The sequence below is a fragment of the Crotalus tigris genome, unplaced genomic scaffold (assembly GCF_016545835.1).
Source record: "Crotalus tigris isolate CLP2741 ecotype Arizona unplaced genomic scaffold, ASM1654583v1 scf7180000024437.13266115, whole genome shotgun sequence".
Lineage (NCBI taxonomy): Eukaryota > Metazoa > Chordata > Lepidosauria > Squamata > Viperidae > Crotalus > Crotalus tigris.
This window is the reverse complement of record NW_024100606.1, coordinates 283,474-304,481: the sequence shown is the minus strand read 5'-3', so window position 1 is coordinate 304,481 and position 21,008 is coordinate 283,474. Positions and strand designations below refer to the sequence as shown.

The following is a 21,008-nucleotide window of genomic DNA, read 5'->3' as shown; positions in this document are numbered from 1 at the left end:
TTATTATTACTTCTGGATAATGAGTTTTAAATAGCTGGAATGTGCATCAGTTCCTATTCTTCTTAGAGGCACTTTGCAGTTTTCTGTTGACTACAGAAATTTCTGACTTTTATTGCCAAAGAAAAGGAGAGGAGGTAGCAATACAAGCTTTGGTAAATCTCACTCGCATATGTTCCCTTTTGGTAACCATTAACCATGCTGTGAGGAGATCGAACTCTCCTAATGTGATTTTGATCATTCAGTGACAGCAGCTGCAATCTCACCTGGAAACCTTACCACTGCTGGTGTTGAAATGATATATAGTGAGGCGATTGCAGGCTTTGACGTCATTCCAACAGCATGAACCTCAGCTGTTTGCCCAAAGTGGGATTGCAAGTAGATGGCTTGAAAAACAGAATGGTTGCACAAGAGCAGAAAACTAGATCAGACATAAAATGATTTTGAACATATAGCTATGGCTACCACAATAAAGGAAATGCAAACTGATGAAATACATGTTACACTGCTGGCCAAAGATATTCAGAAGTATTATCAATTCTACAGAAGGAAATATTATGTACCTGGGAAAAGGTCAGTTAGGTTAGTTTTAGACAGTTTTTCCTGTGGGCAAGTCTGGTGGATCTCAGTGGGACTTACCTTTAAGTGGATATGCATAGGAGCATACTACTTATAGGAAAATGTAATGGTTGGCATTCAATAGCCGAGTTTGCAAGTGGCCTAAATCCTCAGGGCTTAATTCCTAGTACAGTTGCTAATTCAGACAAGGGGTGGGGAAGGACCTAGCATAATCATATAATTATGATCTGCAGAAATAAGTAATCAAAGATTTTTAAGGGGCCAGGTAAGTGTTGTCATTAATAATTTCTTTGATATTGCAATCAAAGGCACAACCAGGAGAGTTAAAGCTAAGTAGGAACTTTGTTTCAAGATGTGTTGAATCTAAGTGTCAGTGCTGGAGGGCAGATTGAAAGATAACTAGGGATAACAAGCACAAATATAACAACCAGCCTATGGATGTATAGATTCGCAATACAATCTGCCTGAAGTTACGGGAAGTCATCTCCCCGTCATATAACTCATGCTATGGCCCTCCTGATGTCATTGGAATGGAACTCCTATCAGCTTTCCCTTTGCCTATGCTGGTTAGATTCCATAAGAAATGGCATTAGCAACATACTGAGAACCAGACATTGCATCTAACTCCTATTCAAGGGGTAGACTGATCATTGCCGTTGTCTCTTTCACACACCAGCTCAATCAGATGGCGGAGTTTGGGTATCCAATCACCTAAAGTCATAGAGCTTCCTCAGAGCAACAAAACACAGCAGGGACCATTCCTTCCACCAAGAAGTCCCATTTTGGGACTTTGTTGGAAGAATGCTAAATCAAACAGATGAAACCAGAAGTATCCTTCTTTTAGACTAGGAATCTTCAGGTCCTAGCTCCCTTCAGCAAAGCAATCAGTTCCACAGCAGCTTATTTCCATCAGTGCTGCTGCAAGACAAGAACAGCTGCAGCAGCCCTTCTATTTATAGCCGGATCAGGTGTCAGCTAAAATGTTTGTACTCTCTATGGATTGTAAAGTACAACAAGGGGTGGAGTAAATTAGTGCGGTTTAATGAAGCGGTATCCTCCTAACTGAATACACCTGGGAAAGAACTCCTTCTGGTTCTGTGCCCAGAGTTTCTGCCTAGTCCTCAGGAAGTCAAGCAGATTGTTGAGCAAATGCCATTAGACATCAAGGAATGTTTTAGACAGTTGATTATTGCCATTTAAAAATAGGGCTACTATATTAGGCAACATATCCAGGGACAGTGAAGCATATTTTCCTTTGCAATAGTGGCGAATATCTGTAGCTCAGGTGTAGGATGAGGGTGAAGGTTCGTTCTCCGAGCTGTTTAGAAGAACACTGACACTAACATCCCCTAAACCAGGGGCCCCCAACCTTTTCAACACCAGGGATTGTTTCCGTGGAGAGAGGTTTTTCCCGCAGACCAGAGGGGGTGTGGTTTCATGTGCTGCCTGCATCCCATATGGGGCTTTGCTTGTTTGCATGGCCCGGTTGCTGGCATGTTGCAGACAGGTGCCGGTCCATGGACCGGGGGTTGGGGACCCCTGCCCTAAACTCTGATGAAGATGTTACCTACCTAATGTTCAGAAACCAACCCCCAAGCTCAGAGAATGAACCTTCACCCTCCTACCTTCCTCTACCTCTGCATTTTGTTTAACTATTGCAGTTGCAACCAGGTGCCATTTTTGCTGTGTCTGGTTTAACCAAACTGAGAAACTGACAATTGACTAAGGGTTGAATCTTAATTTCCAGCTATTCGTGTATCTCTGGGCTTCCTAAAGCTTCATCTGAGCGCTTCTTTTCTAAAGAAAGAATGGATGAACTGGAGGATGGAGGCTCCTGTTTACTTTTAATGCTTTGACAGCAGTGTGGTCTCCATGTCATAAATGCACTGGACTCAGCCAAATTATGGATCCCACGTCAGAGTGGAGTACTATAATAAGGAACACATTTTCATTTCCCAGAGGCAAAGTGGACAGGTCCAATTTCATTCTGTTTCTCCACAAATCTCCGGTCTTGATATCTTCATCTGGAGCCAATAACTTTAGGAATTGCAATGGAAATCACCATTTTACATGACAGGAAAAGGTAAACGGAGAAGATCTGCCTTTAAACAGTCAGACTACTATTAGTCCTTTTGTGGGATAGATAAAACAGAGAGAGGTGGAAACCTCTTAACTTTATCATTTGGTCCATGAGTTTTTTGTTTTATTTTTCCCCTACACTTTGCCCTGAGTGGTTATGTGATTTTCCCACCCATCCTCAAATCTGCTTTTATATCAAAACCAAGAATTTTCCCTCTTATATGTCTTTCTCTACTCCTGATCATAGTACCACCCCCATCCGTTCATTCGGGAAAGAGTATCATTTTTTATTTTTTTTTACAAATAGGGCTTCCCTGACTGAAACTTCTTTAAGCAAGCAGTCTGAAATGTGTCATAAGTCTTCCTCATTGTAGAAACTATCATTGCCGGTCATTTCTTCTTCATCAAAATATCTGCATCGGTTTTAATAAATTTTAACATCACTCATCCCCATCCAATATGGAAATCCAGCATGCAATTTCCATCTTCTTCTATTAGAAAACAAGAACATTATAGCTATTCATGTTTTCAGCTTCATGCTTGATTTGGACATAGAGCTCAATTGTAGGACTCTAAAGTGCTTTAGATTCAAAGGCAAAAATGTGTTTGGAGTGGGCAGGGATTGTAAACATTTGCTATGTTCATACCCCAGCAGATGCCAAAGCCCTTAAATCTGAAGAACTGAACAGCCCTGTAAATTGCACTGCTTCGGAGTAATCCACACAGGATTGTGCTTTTCCCCCAGCACTGGACATGAACTTTGAATCAGTCTGGATAACCTTTGCATACCCTCTACAAGGTGCATGGTCTCAGTTACAGCACGCACAAATGGAATATCTGAAGGACCAGGTTATGGACAGCTTGTTCTGGAGAAAATCTATTGCTAGGTTGCTAAGAACCGACATCAATTTGATGACACATAATCAAAAATGAGTCAATAGAAAAATCAAGTGTCAACAAATTCAGAACTATCCACCACTGAATCTCTGCATTATTCCAACTTTAATTGCTTTTTTTTCTTGGTTCTATGTTCTAGCTATTCTGGGTGACCATTTGTAGGGAAAGAAAAAACAGAACACTTTACCCATTTCAGATCAGGAAATGGATTCATCTAACTGGGATGACATTTGAAGGCTTTAAAAAAGTAAATGGACATGTTTGTGGAGAATAAGACCTCCAACAGCTATGGATCAAGTAGCTATGTGGTCCCTCTAAAATCACAACCAACATGGAGAAAAATAAAGTACTATTGTCCTCAAGTCTGGCTATGAGGGTTCTTGCTAGTATTTTATTGTTTGCTATAGGAAATAAGGTGCTGGAATAAAATAAGTCTTTTTCTGATCCAGAAAAATCCTTATGTTATATAAAAAAGATGTGATGATAACAACACAGAGTATGATTTATAATTCTTTTTGGCCATGCTCAAGGTTGATTCTAAACCTTAGTAGAGACATTATTCAGCTATTTTTTTAAAAAAAAATCTGTTCAACCTAAGGTTTCATAAGCCCTAACTAGACAAAAGGGGGGGGGATTTTTTTTTTCAAAAAAAAAAAACTTTGACAAAAAACACCCCACTCACTCAGACTGAATGGAGTTACTTTGGAAGAAGAAGATGTCCTCTGTGTTATCATCCCATATATTAAAGTGGTCATCCCTAATAACAATCTTATCACCATACAGGGTACTGACCTGTGGTACAAATAGTGGACGGGAAAACTCAGGGAGAGCAATTAGATGCAATATTGACACAAGTGGCCTTTTAACTGCAAAACAGCCTCCAGGATCTGCTGACATCCTGGTTCATGGAACTTTGTGAAGGTGAGACCTTGGGGAGATAAAAACGATTGATCATTGAGCTGGATCCTTGCAGTTTGAATGTTGATTGGAATCAAACGAAAGAGTTTAGCTGCTTAGAACTTCCAGAGAAAGAAAACTGAAACTTTAATATTTGGTCATTGGAATTTCCAAATAATCTTAGAAAACCTGGTCTAATCAGGTTCTAGGTCTCTTAACAACTACTTGAGCTGTAAAAATGCATTATTATCGGCAGATACTTGGACATCCAGGGTTGAATAATTGTAACTGTGAGTGTTCCTGAAAAATAATCATATATTATTCAGACATTTTCTTCCTTGTCCTCCCTAAATGGCCATTTTGAAATGGAACTTTGCAGCACCACTTTCTACATGGCCACAGTACATACAATATGTGTATGTCTAGTTTAATGAAGAAAAGGACAAGGGGGGACATGATAGCAGTGTTCCAATATCTCAGGGGCTGCCACAAAGAAGAGGGGGTCAACCTATTCTCCAAAACACCTGAGGGCAGGACAAGAAGCAATGGATGGAAACTAATTAAAGAGAGAAGCAACCTAGAACTAAGGAGAGATTTCCTGACAGTTAAAACAATCATTGGAATGGCTTGCTTCCAGAAGTTGTGGATGCTGGAGATTTTTAAGAAGAGATTGGACAATCATTTGTCTGAAATGGTATAGGATTTCCTGCGTGAGCAGGGGGGTTGGACTAGAAGACCTCCAAGGTCCCTTCTAATTCTGTTATTCTCTCTATCTTCTCCATGATACCTAACACATACGAATTACATACAACACATTTAATGCAGAAAATATCTAATGGTTGCATTGGCACAAAATATTAGAATTAGTTTGTGACTTACAGGTGTGAACATAGCATGTTGTGAGGTAATATGGAGTGTTATCCTGACCTATTTGGTTACTGTAGGCTTTAAAGTATTGAATGAGCTTGGAAGATGGGTTAATTTAATAATCAAGATTGGTATCAACACAACCAGCCTGTAGCATTTATTTCCATTTTTTAGAAAGTAGTCAGATATCAGCACATTGGAAGATTATACTCCTTTCTTCCCAGCATTGATACCACCCAAAAATGTCTGTATTCTCACCTTGAGATGCTCTGCTCTGAAGTACGCTTACTGATTTGTTGGTGGTCCTGGGCATTTAATCTTGAATTAATGCCCTTTAGGGCCAGAAGCAATAAAATTAGAAGCAAATGGGCTGCCACAAAGAAGAGGGAGTCAAGCTATTTTCCAAAGCACCTGAAGGCAGGACAAGAAGCAATGGATGGAAACTAATCAAGGAGAGAAGCAACCTAGAACTAAGGAGAAACTTCCTGACACTTAGAACAATTAACCAGTGGAACAACCTGCCTCCAGAAGCAGTGAATGCTCCAACACTGGAAGTTTTTAAGAAGACACTGGACAGCCATTTGTCTGAAATGGTATAAGGTTTCCTGCCTGAGCAGGGGGTTAGACTAGATGACCTCCAAGGTTCCATCCAACTTTTTTATTACTATTACTATTATTATCGATCATCGCACAGTCAGCCAGATGTTCAGACTGGATTTGGCATTTTGTCTACCTATCGAGTCCTTACCCAGGACCTGGGATAGGCAGATGTGGATGTTTGATGGTATTACAGATATCGTCGCAGGATGGAAGCAGTTCCTAATAAGGCCGCCTTTTGCAATTGACTAATAGCGAATTTGTCAATGCCAATGGTGTTCAAGTGGTGCTCCAGTTGTTTTGGGATTGCACCCAAGGAGCCTATGACTATTGGTACTACCCTTGCTTGCTTTTGCCACAGTCTTTCTATTTCTATTTGTAGGTCTTTGTATTTTGTTATCTTCTCCAGTTCTTTCTCTTCTATTCTGCTATCTCCAGGCACTGCCACGTCCACTATCCAGACTTTTTTGTCTTTCTTATCGACAATTGTTAAGTCTGGGGTGTTATGTTGCAGGTGCTTGTCTGTTTGAATTCTGAAGTCCCAGAGCAGTTTAATTTTATCATTTTCTATGACTTTCTCTATTTTATGATTCCACCAGTTTTTGCTTACAGGCAAATGATATTTTTTGCAGATCTTCCAATGCACCATTGTTGCTACTTTGTCATGCCGCTGCTTGTAATCAGTCTGTGCAATCTTCTTGCAACAGCTTACCAAGTGGTCCACTGTTTCTTCAGCTTCTTTGCATAGGCGGCACTTACTGTCTGTTGCTGTCTTCTCAATTTTGACTTTGTATGCATTTGTCCTTAAGGCTTGGTCTTGTGCAGCCAGAATTAGTCCCTCGGTCTCTTTCTTCAATTTTCCTGCTCTTAGCCATTGCCAGGTTTTATTATTATCTGCTTTCCCAGCTATTTTTTTCATGTATTGGCCATGTAGTGCTTTGTCTTCCCATGCCTCTATTCTGTTCTTCATTTGGTCTTTCTTGTAGGCCAGTTTGGTCTCTCCAGTAGTTAGTAAGCCTTCCTGATATACTAATTTCAGTGCATCTTCATCATTGTTCTTCAGATATTCTTCCAAAGCCATTTTTTCTTCTTCAACCATCTGATGTACTTGTAGCATTCCACGCCCACCTATTTGCCTTGGTAGATAAAGTCTATCAATGTCACTGCGTGGATGAAGGGCATGATTCATTGTCATTATTTTTCTGGTCTGCCTATCCATTGCTTTTAGTTCTGCTTGAGTCCAGTCCACTATTCCAGCTGTGTACCTAATGACTGGGATTGCCCAGGTGTTGATTGCCTTTATGGTATTTCCTCCATTGAGTTTGGATTTTAAGATCTTCTTCACTCTCTTGATGTATTCACCTCTAATCTTTTTCTTGACTTCAGTGTGCTTGATGTTGTCAGCTTGAAGGATACCCAAGTATTTGTAGTACTCTTCCTCATCCAGACTCTTAATGTTATTTTCGTGGGGCATCTTGATTCCTTCAGTTTTCATTATTTTTCCTTGTTTGATAGTAAGTGTGGCACATTTGTCCAAGCCAAACTCCATTACAATATCTTGGCTATATATACGGACAGTGTTGAGCAGCGATTCTATTTCAGATGATGTTTTTCCATACAGCTTCAGATCATCCATATAAAGGAGGTGGGATAGTCTGGCAGATGTTTTTGATGTTTGATAGCCATGTCCTGAGTTATTCAGTATTGTTGACAGAGGAAACAGTGCAATAACAAATAGTAATGGTGATAATGAATCTCCTTGAAATATTCCTCTCTTGATATTAACCTCTCCCAGCCTCTCACCATTGATCTGCAACTGTGTCTTCCATTGTGCCATCGATCTTTGCACAAATTTTCTGATGTTTCTACTGACTCCTGTTATTTCTAGGCACTTTATTATCCAATCATGTGGCAGAGAGTCAAATGCCTTTTTGTAGTCAATCCATGCCACATTCAGGTTGGTCTTCCTTCTCTTGCAGTTTTCCAAGATCATTTTGTCTATTAGGAGTTGATCTTTTGTTCCTCTGCTATTGGGGCGGTTTCCTTTCTGCTCAGGTGGAAAGAGATTGTTTTCAACTAGATGCTGTTGTACTGCATCAGCTACCACACCAGTTAGTAATTTGAAAGTTGTTGGTAAGCAGGTAATTGGCCTGTAGTTACCTGGTGTTGCCCCTTTTGCTGGATTTTTCATTATTAGGTAGGTTTTCCCAGTTGTTAGCCACTTTTCAATTTCTCCTCCTTGTAGTATATTGTTGAACTGCTTGGCAATGAGTGGGTGTATAACAGTTAGATGTTTCAACCAAAACCCATGCAGTTCATCTTCACCTGGTGCTGACCAATTTTTGATTTTCTTTGCTCTTTTTTCTACCATTTTTGTTGTTATTACTAGTTCTTTCATTTCAACTTCTGTTTTATTTGCATCCACCTCTTTTAACCAAGCCGCATCCTTGTTGTATTTCTTTGGGTTATCCCATATCTGCTTCCAGAACTGCACTGTTTCTTCCTTGTCAGGTACTGACTGATTCTTTGCAGTTTCTCCATTGATGGATTGGTAGAAACGTTTCTGATTGGATTGAAATTGGAGGTTCTGCCTATAGTTTGCAATTCGAGCTTCATATCTACTGATTTTCCTGGCTATAGCTGTTATTTGTTGCTTTATTATTTCCAGTGCTTCCTTGATCTTCCTTGTTTCTAAGTGGTATTTCTTGATTAGGTATTCTTTGGTCTTCTTGTTCTTCAGCTTCTTTTCTTTCATCTGTTCTAGCTTGCTTGCATGTGATCTTAACTTGCTGATCTTATTTTCTAGTCTAACCTTCCATTTTTCTGGTGCACTGTTTGTTTGTTTTTCTTCTTTGTTGATTTTGCATCCCAGGTATTCTGTTATAACTGCAGCTGTGCTGTACATTAGTTGGTTTGTTTCTTGCAGTGAATTGGTGCTTATACTTGATATTGCAATATTTGCATCTTTTAATGCTTGTGCTAGCTGTTTCTTTGGAACAAGCTTCAATGCAGGTAGCCTTATTCTGTTGTTTTTGTGCTGTTCTAGATGCTCAGTTATTCTTTGTTTCAATTCTTTTATTTCTTTAGTTAGAGGGTTTTGTTCTTCCTGAGGTAGAGGTGCCTGGTTTCCAAATGAGAACAGTTGTATATCTCTGCTGGATTCCTTCACTGCCAACTCCCCCTGGTTTGCCTCTACATTCTGAATTACTTCTGGTAAGGCTTTGATTTCTTTGCCCTGGGTAAACCTTTGCAGTTCGTCCAATTCTGTTTCTGTGAATACTTTATTTCGTGTTATAAATCGGCGTTGATCTGCTAGTCTCTGTTCTGTTATTTCTGATTCTGGATGTTGTTCTTTCCAGAACTGGTGCATTCGTTTTAGATATCCTCTTCTTGTTGGACTTGATCTGTAGTAACAGATCATTATTTCTTTGTTTTCCATCACTGTGTATCTGCGACGGGTAAACACCTTTTCTTCCAGTAGTTCTGCAGCTGCTGGCCCTGGTTGCTCAGCCAACAGTCCTGAGTCCTGTAACCCATTTTTCACCAGATATCCAGGAACTCCAATATCTAGTGCGGACCTTGTTAACCCGGGCGACGTCCGAGCCGGTATGGCATTCTGAAATTTACGTCTCACCATATTTTTTATGGGAGAGACACTCTTTGTCTGACTCCTCTGATGAGACCTGTCCAGTATGGTTGAACCTCTGGCATAGCTCTCATCTTCCTCAGAGTACACAAGCCCCACAACCACGTCAAGGTAGTGCCTCACTGGGGGACTATTATTATTATTATTATTATTATTATTATTATTATTATTATTACACTTCCCAGGAAGAGAAGAGATATGAAAAGTGAATCCTGCTTCTACTATAAATATGGCGTGCATTGCATAAGTATAATATGTAACTATTAAACACATACAAATACATACATGACTTAATATTTTATAGATGTTTAAATGGATTTTTTAGTTCTTGCAACAAATATAACTTGTCAATTAATATGTCCTTGATGCAACATCTGGGAGGTTTCTAATACTTGTATTCAGTGGTGGGATTCAATCAGTTCACACCAGTTCAGCAGAACCGGTCGCTATTTTTTTGTTGACCAGGCCCAGAACAGACTTCCGGAAGTGGCATCCACACAGAGAACCAGTTTTCACATATTTGAATCCCACCACTGCTTGTATTGTTTGGGAGAAGCCTGACAATCATTATCTCATCCTATCCATTCAAGTAGGAATCTGACTTTGTTATAAGAGAGGCCTCAGTACTTTAAACCTAAAATTCGGGCAAGCAATATGCAGTTTAATTGAATTCATTAGGGTTTTTAAAGTTAATTTTCTACGTATGTGAAGAACAGTTTAGATTGGCTCAGCGTGGCACCTACCAGGGGAAGGGTGGGCATGCCAAACGATAAAAACTATAATGTACCATCTTGACCTGTATTGTGATACTCCATGCAGATATGAAAGAGCTGACCTTGTATTGTGATTTCAGGATCAATAAAGGAGAATATTTGTAGCTCAGGGTTGAAATGAGGAGTCCTTGGTGCTCCCTGAGCTTGGTTGTTTTTATTACCCAAAGTAGGCAACATTATCAGTGCTAATAAGGAGTGGGGTTTGTTCTCAGTTTACATTCTAGTACAGTGGTCCCCAACCTTTGCAGCTTGGCAGCTGATGGGAACCGGGCTACGTGAGCGGTGGGCCGGCATGCAGCACAGCTCAACTTGCACAAGCAGTAGGCCAGCGCACATGTACAAGCAGCTTGACTTGCGCAAGTTGAACTGCACGCATGCCGCCTTGCAAAAATTGAGCTATGTGTGCATGGTTGTGCATACAGGCCCACCACTTGTGCAGCCCAGTTGTGAATAGGCCACCGCCTGGTAGTGGGCTGCAACCCAGTGTTTGGGGACTTCTGTTCTAGAGGCTTACCCTCTGATGGTTTTGGGTTGGAGTGTTTCCTGATGGCTTGTTTGGCAATTCCTTGATTGGGGTATTATTTACTTGATCGTTGCTTTGATGTTAATCTTAGAGTTAATCTATGCTCATCTGGGTGCTGATTGCTGGTGGGGAGGTGTTTTGGTCGTTTGTCTCTTTTTGGCTGGTTGATTGTTTCTTTTGCATAATATATAAATATTGTTTGCATCAATGTGTCTGTTGTTGTTGTTAGTGGCGAAGTTGTGTCTGATCCATCGCAACTCCATGGACAACGTTCCTCCAGGCCTTCCTGTCCTCTACCATCTTCTGGAGTCCATTCAAGCTCATGCCTACTGCTTCAGTGATTCCATCCAGCCATCTCATTCTCTGTCGTCTCCTTCTTCTATTGCCCTCAATCTTTCCTAGCATTAGGCTCTTCTCCAGTGAGTCCTTCCTTCTCAGTGTTCTATTAATGGCTAATTTGTCAGAGTCCCAGGCTTCTAGAAATTCCCTAGTGTTTTGGGACTTGGTTTGGTCTACCATGATCACAGTTTCCCAATTGCAACTATGGTTAAGTCTGTCCATATGTTGTGAAATTAAAGAGTTTTCATCATGACTTTTGACTGCTACTTGGTGTTCATGGACATGTTCTGCCAGTTTTCTGTCTGCTTATCCTACATAGGAGCTGTTGCAATTATTACACTGTATATTGTAGATGACTCCTGTTTTTTTTTCTTCTGGGGCTCCTGAGTCTTAAAGCAGAATTGGTCTTGCCATTTGCAACCTAGAGAATAATAATAGCAAAACCAGCCTGGGCCAGTCTGTAGCCTTCCAATGAGCTGAGGCTGATACTTTGAGGTCTGCCAAGATAGATGCGCAGAATTCACTTGAAAATTTACACTCTTAGTACATGGCTCTGACCAGCCTATCCAAAGGAAGGAATTTTCTACGGCAGTAAATAAAAGTGGCAGCCTTGCCCGTATAGGTATTCAGTGGCAGCCTTGTCCGAATAGGTATGCACTTTTCAATAAATTAGCTTATAGCTCAAATTAGCTTGACCTGGCTTCAACCTCATAGGAATGAAAGTGTTCCCAGTAACCTCCAGAGTGGACTCCTAAGTTTAGATGAGTGCAGTTGGTAGCCTTTTCAGCTTAGTTTGCTCCCTGCTTGTTTTAACTCCCAAGGAACATGGTGGAAAAATAAACTTTGCAAGGTTCACTTGTACAGTTTAATAATGGTCGTTTTCAGCTGAAAATGCCATTTGGAAAAGAAGGAAAGAAAGAACAAGAGCTAAAAAAAAAGTGAAACAGTTATACAGTAGATACAACATCAGCAACTTAATGCCCTCCAGATCTGTCTGGTGGTGCAATTTTCAAATTTATCACACATGTGGCCTTTGACTGCAGTTTCATTTTAATGGACCACAATTGACAACCCAGTGAGGTCACCAAAGTGGGCAGAGGTGGAGTGGGTTCAGATTTGTTTTGGGGGGGGGAGTATTTTAGGCATAATCAAAGGATTTCGTGCCCGTTGTCGATACTTTCCTCTTTTTTTGCACTTTGTAATGTGTCAGAATGGAAGGAATCCAGTTGCTTTAAAATCACTGTTCCTTGAAGGCCAGAACTCTGAAAATTGGAAGTGCCTTGGGTAATTCATAGTGCCGAGGATGAACAATTTAGAAACAGTCATACCCGAATGGAACATAATGTGCAAGTACTATTTAACTCTCCTAATATTTTTATCTCACGTTGTTAGCTCAGAAGGGGAATTCTTTATCTTATGCACTTACTGAGATCTCATCATTTTAAGTCCCATTAATTTCAGCGGATCTGTTCAATATATGGTTGAATCTGAAACCATCCAATTTACTTACCCAATCCTATATATTTATTTATCATACAACAGAGGCCTAAACATACAAACTACCTTACAATGACAAATGTGCTTCTTCCATTTGTTAACAGAAGAACGGTTTCTGTTTTTTATCAGATCACACTAGCACAAGAAAGAAGCCATTTTTAACATTTCTTCCTTCTTCCCTACATCATGATTAATCTAGCAGGGCCTTATTACCCTTGAACTATATTTTAGGAAGACATAAGCTGCAAAGGGAAGAGGGAAGCAACCAAAATTAACCACTAGGACCACTGGTGGGAGCATCCTTTGAGTTGGATTCTGGTCAGAGAGAATTTAGAGTAGTAAGAGAGAGAAAACTTGGGAGGTTTCTGTAAAAGCAACAGAGCAGGAAGTAGAGGAAATTACCAGCTGTAAAACAGCTTCTTACTTTCACTTGGACATGCATAATTGAAAACGTATCTAAGAATACTGGCCATAAATTCTGCTGTGTGCATGCACACAAGGAAAAAAACAAGGGTTAAGAAATGTTTTATCTGTTTTGGTCCTCGAAAGAAAATAAATCCCAGTGTGGAATGACACCCCATGGTACATCTGGGTAATGCATGTCTTAAGAGTGGAAAATTTCTCTGAAATCATTACTAGATGTTTTCATAACAAAACAGTTGCAATGAGGAGCCCTTGTTGCATCACACTGCTGCTGACATTTTAAGGATATAGAATGAAAACAATGCAAACCAACCATGTATGGGTTTTGACCTAAAATCTGGAAGATCAAATGCCAGGGCAAAAATGACAGAGTAATATTTTTCTGAGCTTTTCACAGGCACAATAAAATCTCTCATAATCACAGCTGATTTTCTTGATTTTATGAAATGGCCATTTTCTTGCGTATTGCTTTACACTGCATAATAGCTAATTCAGTGAATTCAGTGCTGTGTCTAAGATTCTAATCATAGGCAAGGATTCTAATCAGTCAAATATCCCTACAGTTCCTTTTCAGATTGCCATCTTACATCTACTAAGTTCTTTGCAATCAGGCACATATGTAGAATGTGCACTCATATCTGTATAAAATTGTAACATTAATGCAACTATGTCTAATACTGCAGCTGTAGATGCAAAATAAGGCAGGATTAACCACATGGGATACATTGCTATGCTGTTGATCAGTTAGACTGACCTGTGAAGAAATGTCAATTTGGAATAATGATAAAGTTAAATGGTTGACTTGCTTTCTCCCAAAACCGAGAGATCAAATAGATCAAAAATTATTAAGGGCTAGGGGCAAGACTTGCATTCATGTGCAATACTGAATTTTATATTTTTAATGACTTTATGTGTGTGAATAATTACAGGGATGATCAAGTTGGTTCACTTTTGTTTGTGTAAACAGGTTGTTCATTTTTAAAAAATATCCTAAACGGAAGACGGAAAATCTGTTTTTCATGGCTTGTGAGCAAGATTAAAGATCCTTGCAAAGAATAGGGCACCTTCCCATTTAGCCTTTGGCAGGACATAACAAGCACTACCCTTAGGAAGACAGATGGGAAATGGACCAGCCCTGCCAAAGGCACCTGCATTCCTCATAAATGTAGTACATAGCTTGTAATTAGGTCTGTCATGTGAGCTGATGAACCTATTAGCTTCTGTCAAATGAATTCTGTTTAATTATACTGTGGAAAATTAACCTAACAGCTCTAGGCTAAGTAAGAAAGGGAGCTCTGCACCCTTACCTAGACAGACCAAATGACTGCCTAATTAAGATACATCCTTTATTAGCACAGTATGGGGGGTGGTCTGATCCAACAGCATTGCATTGCATTTAAGGTGAAAGGATATCCAAAGTTCATCTGAGATAGCAACTAACCAAGTCATTATCAAGTGGAAGAAACAGCTGGGGCACATTGCATTTCATCAAGTCCAAATCTCCGGCATGATATAGGGAGATCAAGAGGCCTGGCAACTCTAATAGTTACCTGCTCACCTTCATACCTGTCTTCCTGGTAGGTTTCCTTCAGTTATGTACTTCTAGGTCATCACATTCATTTCTCCTGCTCTGCATAATATATCAAAAGTATAGAAATTATATACTAATATTATTTTTGCTCTGCTATTAGAGCAGTGTTTCTCAATCTTGGCAACTTTAAGAAGTGTAGAATTCAACTCCCAGAGTTCCCTATTCAGCAGTTATGTTTGTTAAAGTTACTGGTATTTTGTTGTCATTCCTTATAAGTGCATATTGCCTGTAATTAGGTTTATTGTATGAACTAGTGACTGTATTCCCATCTGTCAAATGAATTTCATTTAACTATATAGCAAAAGGCAGACTCTTTTTTTCTTAAGTTATGGAACGGGAAAAGTGACGCTTACACCATGTTCAACATCTGTGTCTCCTACACACACACACACACACACACACACACACACATATATATATATATATATATAATTTGAACTTCTGCTCTGGAAATTCTAATTTATGACAAAAAGCATACACCTGGAAGAATCGATTCATTTCTTCTTGATGAACGCTGTGGGGTTTTCTCCAGCCAAACAAATGTTTGGCATGTTACTGTTTACTTTTTTCCTCTGACACTATCACTCTTTCTTGCTTTGCTTCATTAAGTGTTTCTTATTGATTCCAACACTGGAAGTGGTTTTGGACACATAAATAAATGTGTCTGTGTGTGTGCATAAGAGAATAAGCATAATCAACTATTATAAATAACACCTAATCTCAATGTTGAAATAAATCATCTAATAAATACAGGTAGTCCTCAACTTACAACAGTTCATTTAGTGACTATTCAAAGTTACAGCAGCACTAAAAAATGTGACTTAGGGCTGTTTTTCATAGTCACAACCTTTGCTGCATCCCCATGATCGTGTGATCCAAATTCAGAAGCTTGGCAACTGCTTCATATTTATGACCATTGCTAAAACCCAGGGTCATGTGATGACCTTTTGTGACCTTCTGACAAGCAAAGTCAATGGGGAAGCCAGATTCACTTAACAACTTTATAAACTGCAGTTTATATGTGGCAAGCAAGGTCGTAAAATGGGGCAAAACTCACTTAACAAATGTCACACTTAACAACAGAAATTTAGGGCTCAATTGCGGTCGTACGTTGAGGACTATCTGTATTACCAACACATGCTTTCTATCAGATGGTGCTCAGCACTATTCCAACTCTGCTGATGGCTGCAGATTAAAGAACTATTAAGGACATAATGGCAAGCAAAGTAATGTTAGATTCTGAATTTAGGTGTCCCTCCTTATGGGATTAGTATTGTTGTGATGTATATGGAGATTCTCAGTCATCCAGATCATGGTTGTCCCAAAGGTGCTTTTTCACGAGGCAACTGGACTTTCTTGTTTTTCTTTGAAGACATTTTGCTTCTCATCCAAGAAGCTTCTTCAGCTCTGACTGGATGGTTGGGGAATGGAAAGATTTATACTCCTTGCAGACAGCTTCTTGGATAAGAAGCAAAACATCTTCAAAGAAAAACAAGAAAATCCAGTTGCCTCGTGAAAAAGCATCTTTGGGATATTGTTGTGATGGGCACTCTTTAGATTGGAAATGCAGCCCTTCATTTACTTCAAAATGTGGTAAGTAAGGCCTGATTAATTTGGATGGGTTTTGCTGAATGACAGCCTGTCTTGTGCCTCAAAATGATCCCCCTTCACTGGACACTGACCTCTGTTATAGGAAGTTTCAAATGATTTCCCACTAGACAACACTATCCAAACTGCTGGCCTTCTGTATCTCCTGCAGCAATTAACGTTTCGTGTAATTAAGAATATAAAAAGTGTCTTGCTTTTGACGATATTCTCCACTGGACTGATCGTGAATTCTTTCGTTACTACTGTACCTTGTTTCACTTAGTTTCCAGATTTAGTTTCCAGATTGTGAGAACTTGACGTAACGCGCTCGATTCCAGCTCGCTGCGAACTCTACGTCCACGTTGCATCCACCAGCGCTTCTTTTCATTATGACGTCAGCAGCTCCTGGCAACAGGAGAAAATGGTTTCCTCGGCAACGTAAACAAGAACGGAGAACAATGGAAGAGGCGGAATGTCGAGAATGCTGGAGCCTGCCTCTTGTCCGAAAGCGCTGCGGTTCTTGAGTTAAATTGGCCAAACGGACTCGCAAAACCTCCGGGACGGATGTTTACCGCGCAGAAGCAATTAAAAAGAGAAACGCGGGACCGGGAAATTGTGCTTTTTTCTTCTGTACAGAGTCATCCTTCCCCCCCACACACACACAATCGGAAGAGAATTCAGGGTGAGCGCGATCTGCTTTCTTGAATTTCCAGCGTTGCGTTGATGAAAAAAAAAAAAGGCTGTTGTGCTTGGGTTGTCTAAAAGCAGGGAAAATCTACAGGAAAAAAAACAAAACAAAAACTCAATACTGAAATTAAAAATCTAAGTCTCTGGAGTGAGATTACCCAGCAATATATTTACATCTGTGGTAATTCATCTTATACTGCTATCAGGAGGTTTTAAACTACTTTTACTACATTCGCCTCTCTCTCCCCTTCTCCCCATTTGATTTATATATTTGTGCTTTCAAGTGCAATATATTTACGCAAGCACTTTTTTGTACTTTGGTTTCCTGTATGTAACCTTTCTGGGAGAGAGAAAGGATGGCAGCCTGAGCCTGTATTTGAACATCAGCAGTATAATATTAAACAGGCTGTTAAACAGTAATCCTGTCTCAGCTCTTGCATGATGACAGGCTTCAAGTCAAAAAGTTTTTTCAGTCTATAGCAGGGGTCTTCAAACTTGGCCCTTTTATGACTTGTGGACTTCAACTCCCAGAATTCCTCAGCCAGGCACGCGTGCCTGGCTGAGGAATTCTGGGAGGTGAAGTCCACAAGTCATAAAAGGGCCAAGTTTGAAGACCCCTGGTCTACAGCTTCAAATGGAACTGAAGATGGAATTAGTGTGGTTTCCTCCTCACTCCCCTTCAAAGGCAGCTGTCAGCTTGCTTCCTTATCTGACATGATGATGAGATGCTTTGAACCTTTTTGCTCTCTTGGGTAAAATGCAAGTAGTTCTTGACATACAGCCACAACTGGGGCCAGAATTTCCATTGTTGAGGAAGGCAGTTGCTTAATGAGTCATGCCTGATTTTTATGATCTTTTGTTGCCATGATTATTAAGTGAATCACTGCAGTTGTTAAGTGAGCCAGCTGGCCGTTAAGCAAATCTGGCTTATCCCATTGACTTTACTTGTTGGAAGCCCCTTTGGGAAGGTTGCAAATGGTGATCACGTAATCCCAGGACACTGCAACCAGAATAGCAATAGCAATAGCCTTTAGGCTTATATACAGCCCCATAGCATTTTATAGCCCTCTCTGCTGATTTACGATATACTGTAAGCATTATTTGCTTCTTGTCCCCAACAATCTGGGTCCTCATTTTACCGACCTTGGAAGGATGGAAGGCTGAGTCAACCTTGAGGTCCATCAGGGTCGAACTCCAGGCTGTGGGCAGAGCTTGCCAACAACACTGTCCTTTAACCACTGCATCACCAGAGCTAACAAGTAAATACACACTTGTTGCCAAGTGCCCAGTTTTTGATCACATGACCATGCTGCAGTAGTCATTAGTGTAAGGACCGGTCATAAGTCACTGTTTTCAATGCAGGTGTAACTTTGAATGGTTGCTAAATGAATGGTTGTAAGTCAAGGATTACCTGTAGTTTATATAATTCTGAAATATGAGACTTGCTACTTTTGGGTGCGTAAATACACTACTGAGGCTTTAGGGCTTCAAGAACCATTTTACTAAGCAGAGAGGAGTTTTCTAAATACTTAATACCAAATTCAGGCCTTTGAATCAAGCTTGACTATTGGTGACTTCATGGTCATAGCCATGCAATTTTCTAGGCATCAGCATGGAATTGTTTTCCATCTTTTTCTTGCAGGATTGTTTTTCTCAGCTTCTCAGTCTAGCCTAGATTTCCCTGGTGATTTCTTTTCCAAGTATCAGACAAGCCCAATCCTGTTTATCTTCTCGGCTGAGATAAGGTTGGTCAAGGACTACTATCTCTACAGAAAAAAGGTAAAGGCTTCCCTATTCTGTCCTGGGCTCACCTCTGCTACTTGGCTGAGGGAGACAACATTGTCTGAAGACATTTTCCATGGTCATGTGGCCATCATGGCTATATGCACATTTCCACCGAAATGGTAACTATTTATCTACTCATGTTTGCATGCTTTCGAATGGGAAATCTACCCAGGTCTCAAACATGGGCTGCCAGCTTTCCAGCTAAGCTGAGTCATCACACACCCCTCATCCATTGATGTACTTTAAGTACATCAGGTTAATTTATTAGAACTGAAATGAGTGTGTATATGTGGTAAGACAGTTTTCTTGAAAACAACTGCTTCAAAGTTACCTACCGATGTAACACTGAGAAAGCACCTCACAGAATTGACAGCCATTAATGTTATAGTGATCCTTCCCTCTGTTATACCTCATGGCTGAATCAGTGTTAACAATTGGGAAACAATTTCCAGCTGCAGGTTTCCAGACCCCTTTAAAGCAAGCAGGCTATTTAAAATTATGGTGATGATGATTTCTACAGATCTTTTTTTTGTTCAGATTAGCAGCATTTTATTTGACTCCATGAATATTTTATGTGTATGTTTCCCTTTTTTGTTTTGTTTTTGCTTAAAAATGAAAATAAACAACGTGTCATCCTTTTGATTTAATAGGATATGGCAGGGGTAGGCAACTGGCTCAGGAATTCTGGGAGTTGAAGTCCACGAGTCATAAAAGAGCCAAAGTTGCCTACCCCTGGGATATGGCAATAGTGATACAAAGGTTGGGAGTAATTCAGGTTTTTTTCTATGGTGGAAAAAACTGCATCTGCAAAATTCCTTTCTTCTACATGTCATGAAATTGTAGAATTTTAATGTTGGAAGGGGAATTACAAATCATTCAACCTAACCCTTTTCTCAAGAACAAAATGTATGCCCAGTGAATCGAAGCCTCCATCCTTTGCGACTGTTTGACGCAGTCTCAATTTCAGTTATTAGGAGGGTTCTTCAAAATCTTTTTCATTACCATTTCAGTTTCTGGCCCAAATGTTTAGCAGTTATAAATTAGTTTCTATATCGTTCTATATCAGGTTTAGACGATCAATGAATAAAATCACATTTAACAAAGGTTTCTTTATTCACATTTCTTCATAGGCCAAGATTCAGTGTTGCATCTTGAAACATCTGTCCACCAGGTGGGAATTCGTCAGCATTCTTGTTAAACTAGAACATCCTCAGGATGTCTGGAATCTCGTTTGCCCCTTCAAATGCATCTACAGGCTCAGTGGACTCTGAAGAAATTTACAGTAAGACCATTTTGTTTTATTTCCTAGAATTTAATGCTTCCTTCCTTTCACAGTTTTAAAATTCACGTTAGGGTGTGAGCAGCTCCTGAAGCAGAATACAGACCTATCCTTATTATACATGTAGGTTGTTCCTTCTGAAACAGACAACTTCACTGATGCTTAGTTTCTCTGGAGTTTAATACCTGGAGCATAAACGTCTTCTAGGTTGAAGTGAACATTTCTTGCAGGTCAGCAAAAAAGGTATCTGTTGACATGGTGATGCTAAGAGGTACCAGGTTGTTTATTGAGAATTTATGTTCATATAGCTGTGGGGGGGGGAGAGAGGCCCCTATAGTTCTACTGTCAGGAAGATTATTTTTTCTTAATCTTAAGTCTGTTGGAAGGGGATGTTATTAATGAATGTGACTCTGTTCCCTATGAATAGAATAGAGCTGGAAAGGACCTTGGAGGTCTTCTATTCCAGCCCCCTGCTCAAGCAGGAGAACCTATACCATCTCAGACAGGTGATTGTCTAGTCCCTTCTTAAAAATCTCCAGTGATGGAGCGCCCATGATTTCTGGGGGTAAGCTGTTCCACTGGTTGATTGTCCTCACTGTTAGGAAGTTTCTCCTTAATTCCAGGTTGCTTCTCTCTTTGATCACTTTCCAACCATTGTTTCTCGTTCTTCCTTCTGGTGCTCTGGTGAACAACGTGACCCCTCTTCCTTGTGGCAGCCCCTCAGATACTGGAATAATATTATCATGTCTCCCCTATTCTTTTCTTTAGCCAAACCCAAGTCCCACAGCCGTTCTTTGTATGTTTTAGTCTCCAGGCCTTTGATCATCATTCTCTGAATTTTTTCCAAACTCTCAACATCTTTTTTGTGATATGGTGACCAAAATTGGCTGCAGTATTCCAGGTGTGGTCTTACTAGGGCACACCCACAAAGTACCCCATACAGATTGAACTTCAGTCTTCAAACA

The 21,008-nt window shown here is 40.0% G+C and overlaps 1 protein-coding gene and 1 long non-coding RNA gene across 10 annotated transcripts in view; one reads left to right on the top strand and one right to left on the bottom strand.

Annotated features, from left to right (window-relative positions):
• Window positions 1-265: 265 nt before the first annotated feature.
• LOC120302623 lies at window positions 266-16,693 on the bottom strand. 2 transcript variants are annotated; one of them, XR_005555177.1, is made up of 4 exons: window positions 16,562-16,693; window positions 14,681-14,744; window positions 4,345-4,480; window positions 266-383 (listed from the first exon to the last, which is right to left on the bottom strand). It is a non-coding gene; the product is annotated as an uncharacterized LOC120302623 (long non-coding RNA). The 2 variants fall into 2 exon arrangements; XR_005555176.1 differs by having other exon boundaries at window positions 16,388-16,635.
• A 64-nt stretch (window positions 16,694-16,757) lies between these two features.
• CFAP100 (cilia and flagella associated protein 100) overlaps window positions 16,758-21,008 on the top strand; it is a 34,288-nt gene continuing 30,037 nt past the window's right edge. For 3 of the 8 annotated variants that reach the window (XM_039331313.1, XM_039331312.1, XM_039331309.1), the window contains exons 1-3: window positions 16,758-16,974; window positions 18,622-18,883; window positions 19,895-20,046. In XM_039331313.1, coding sequence (XP_039187247.1) covers window positions 19,980-20,046 — 67 coding nt within the window. In that variant the 5' untranslated portion in view covers window positions 16,758-16,974; window positions 18,622-18,883; window positions 19,895-19,979. The remainder of the gene's footprint in view (window positions 16,975-18,621; window positions 18,884-19,894; window positions 20,047-21,008) is intronic. The other 5 variants (XM_039331311.1, XM_039331310.1, XM_039331318.1 and 2 more) reach the window with 5 other exon arrangements.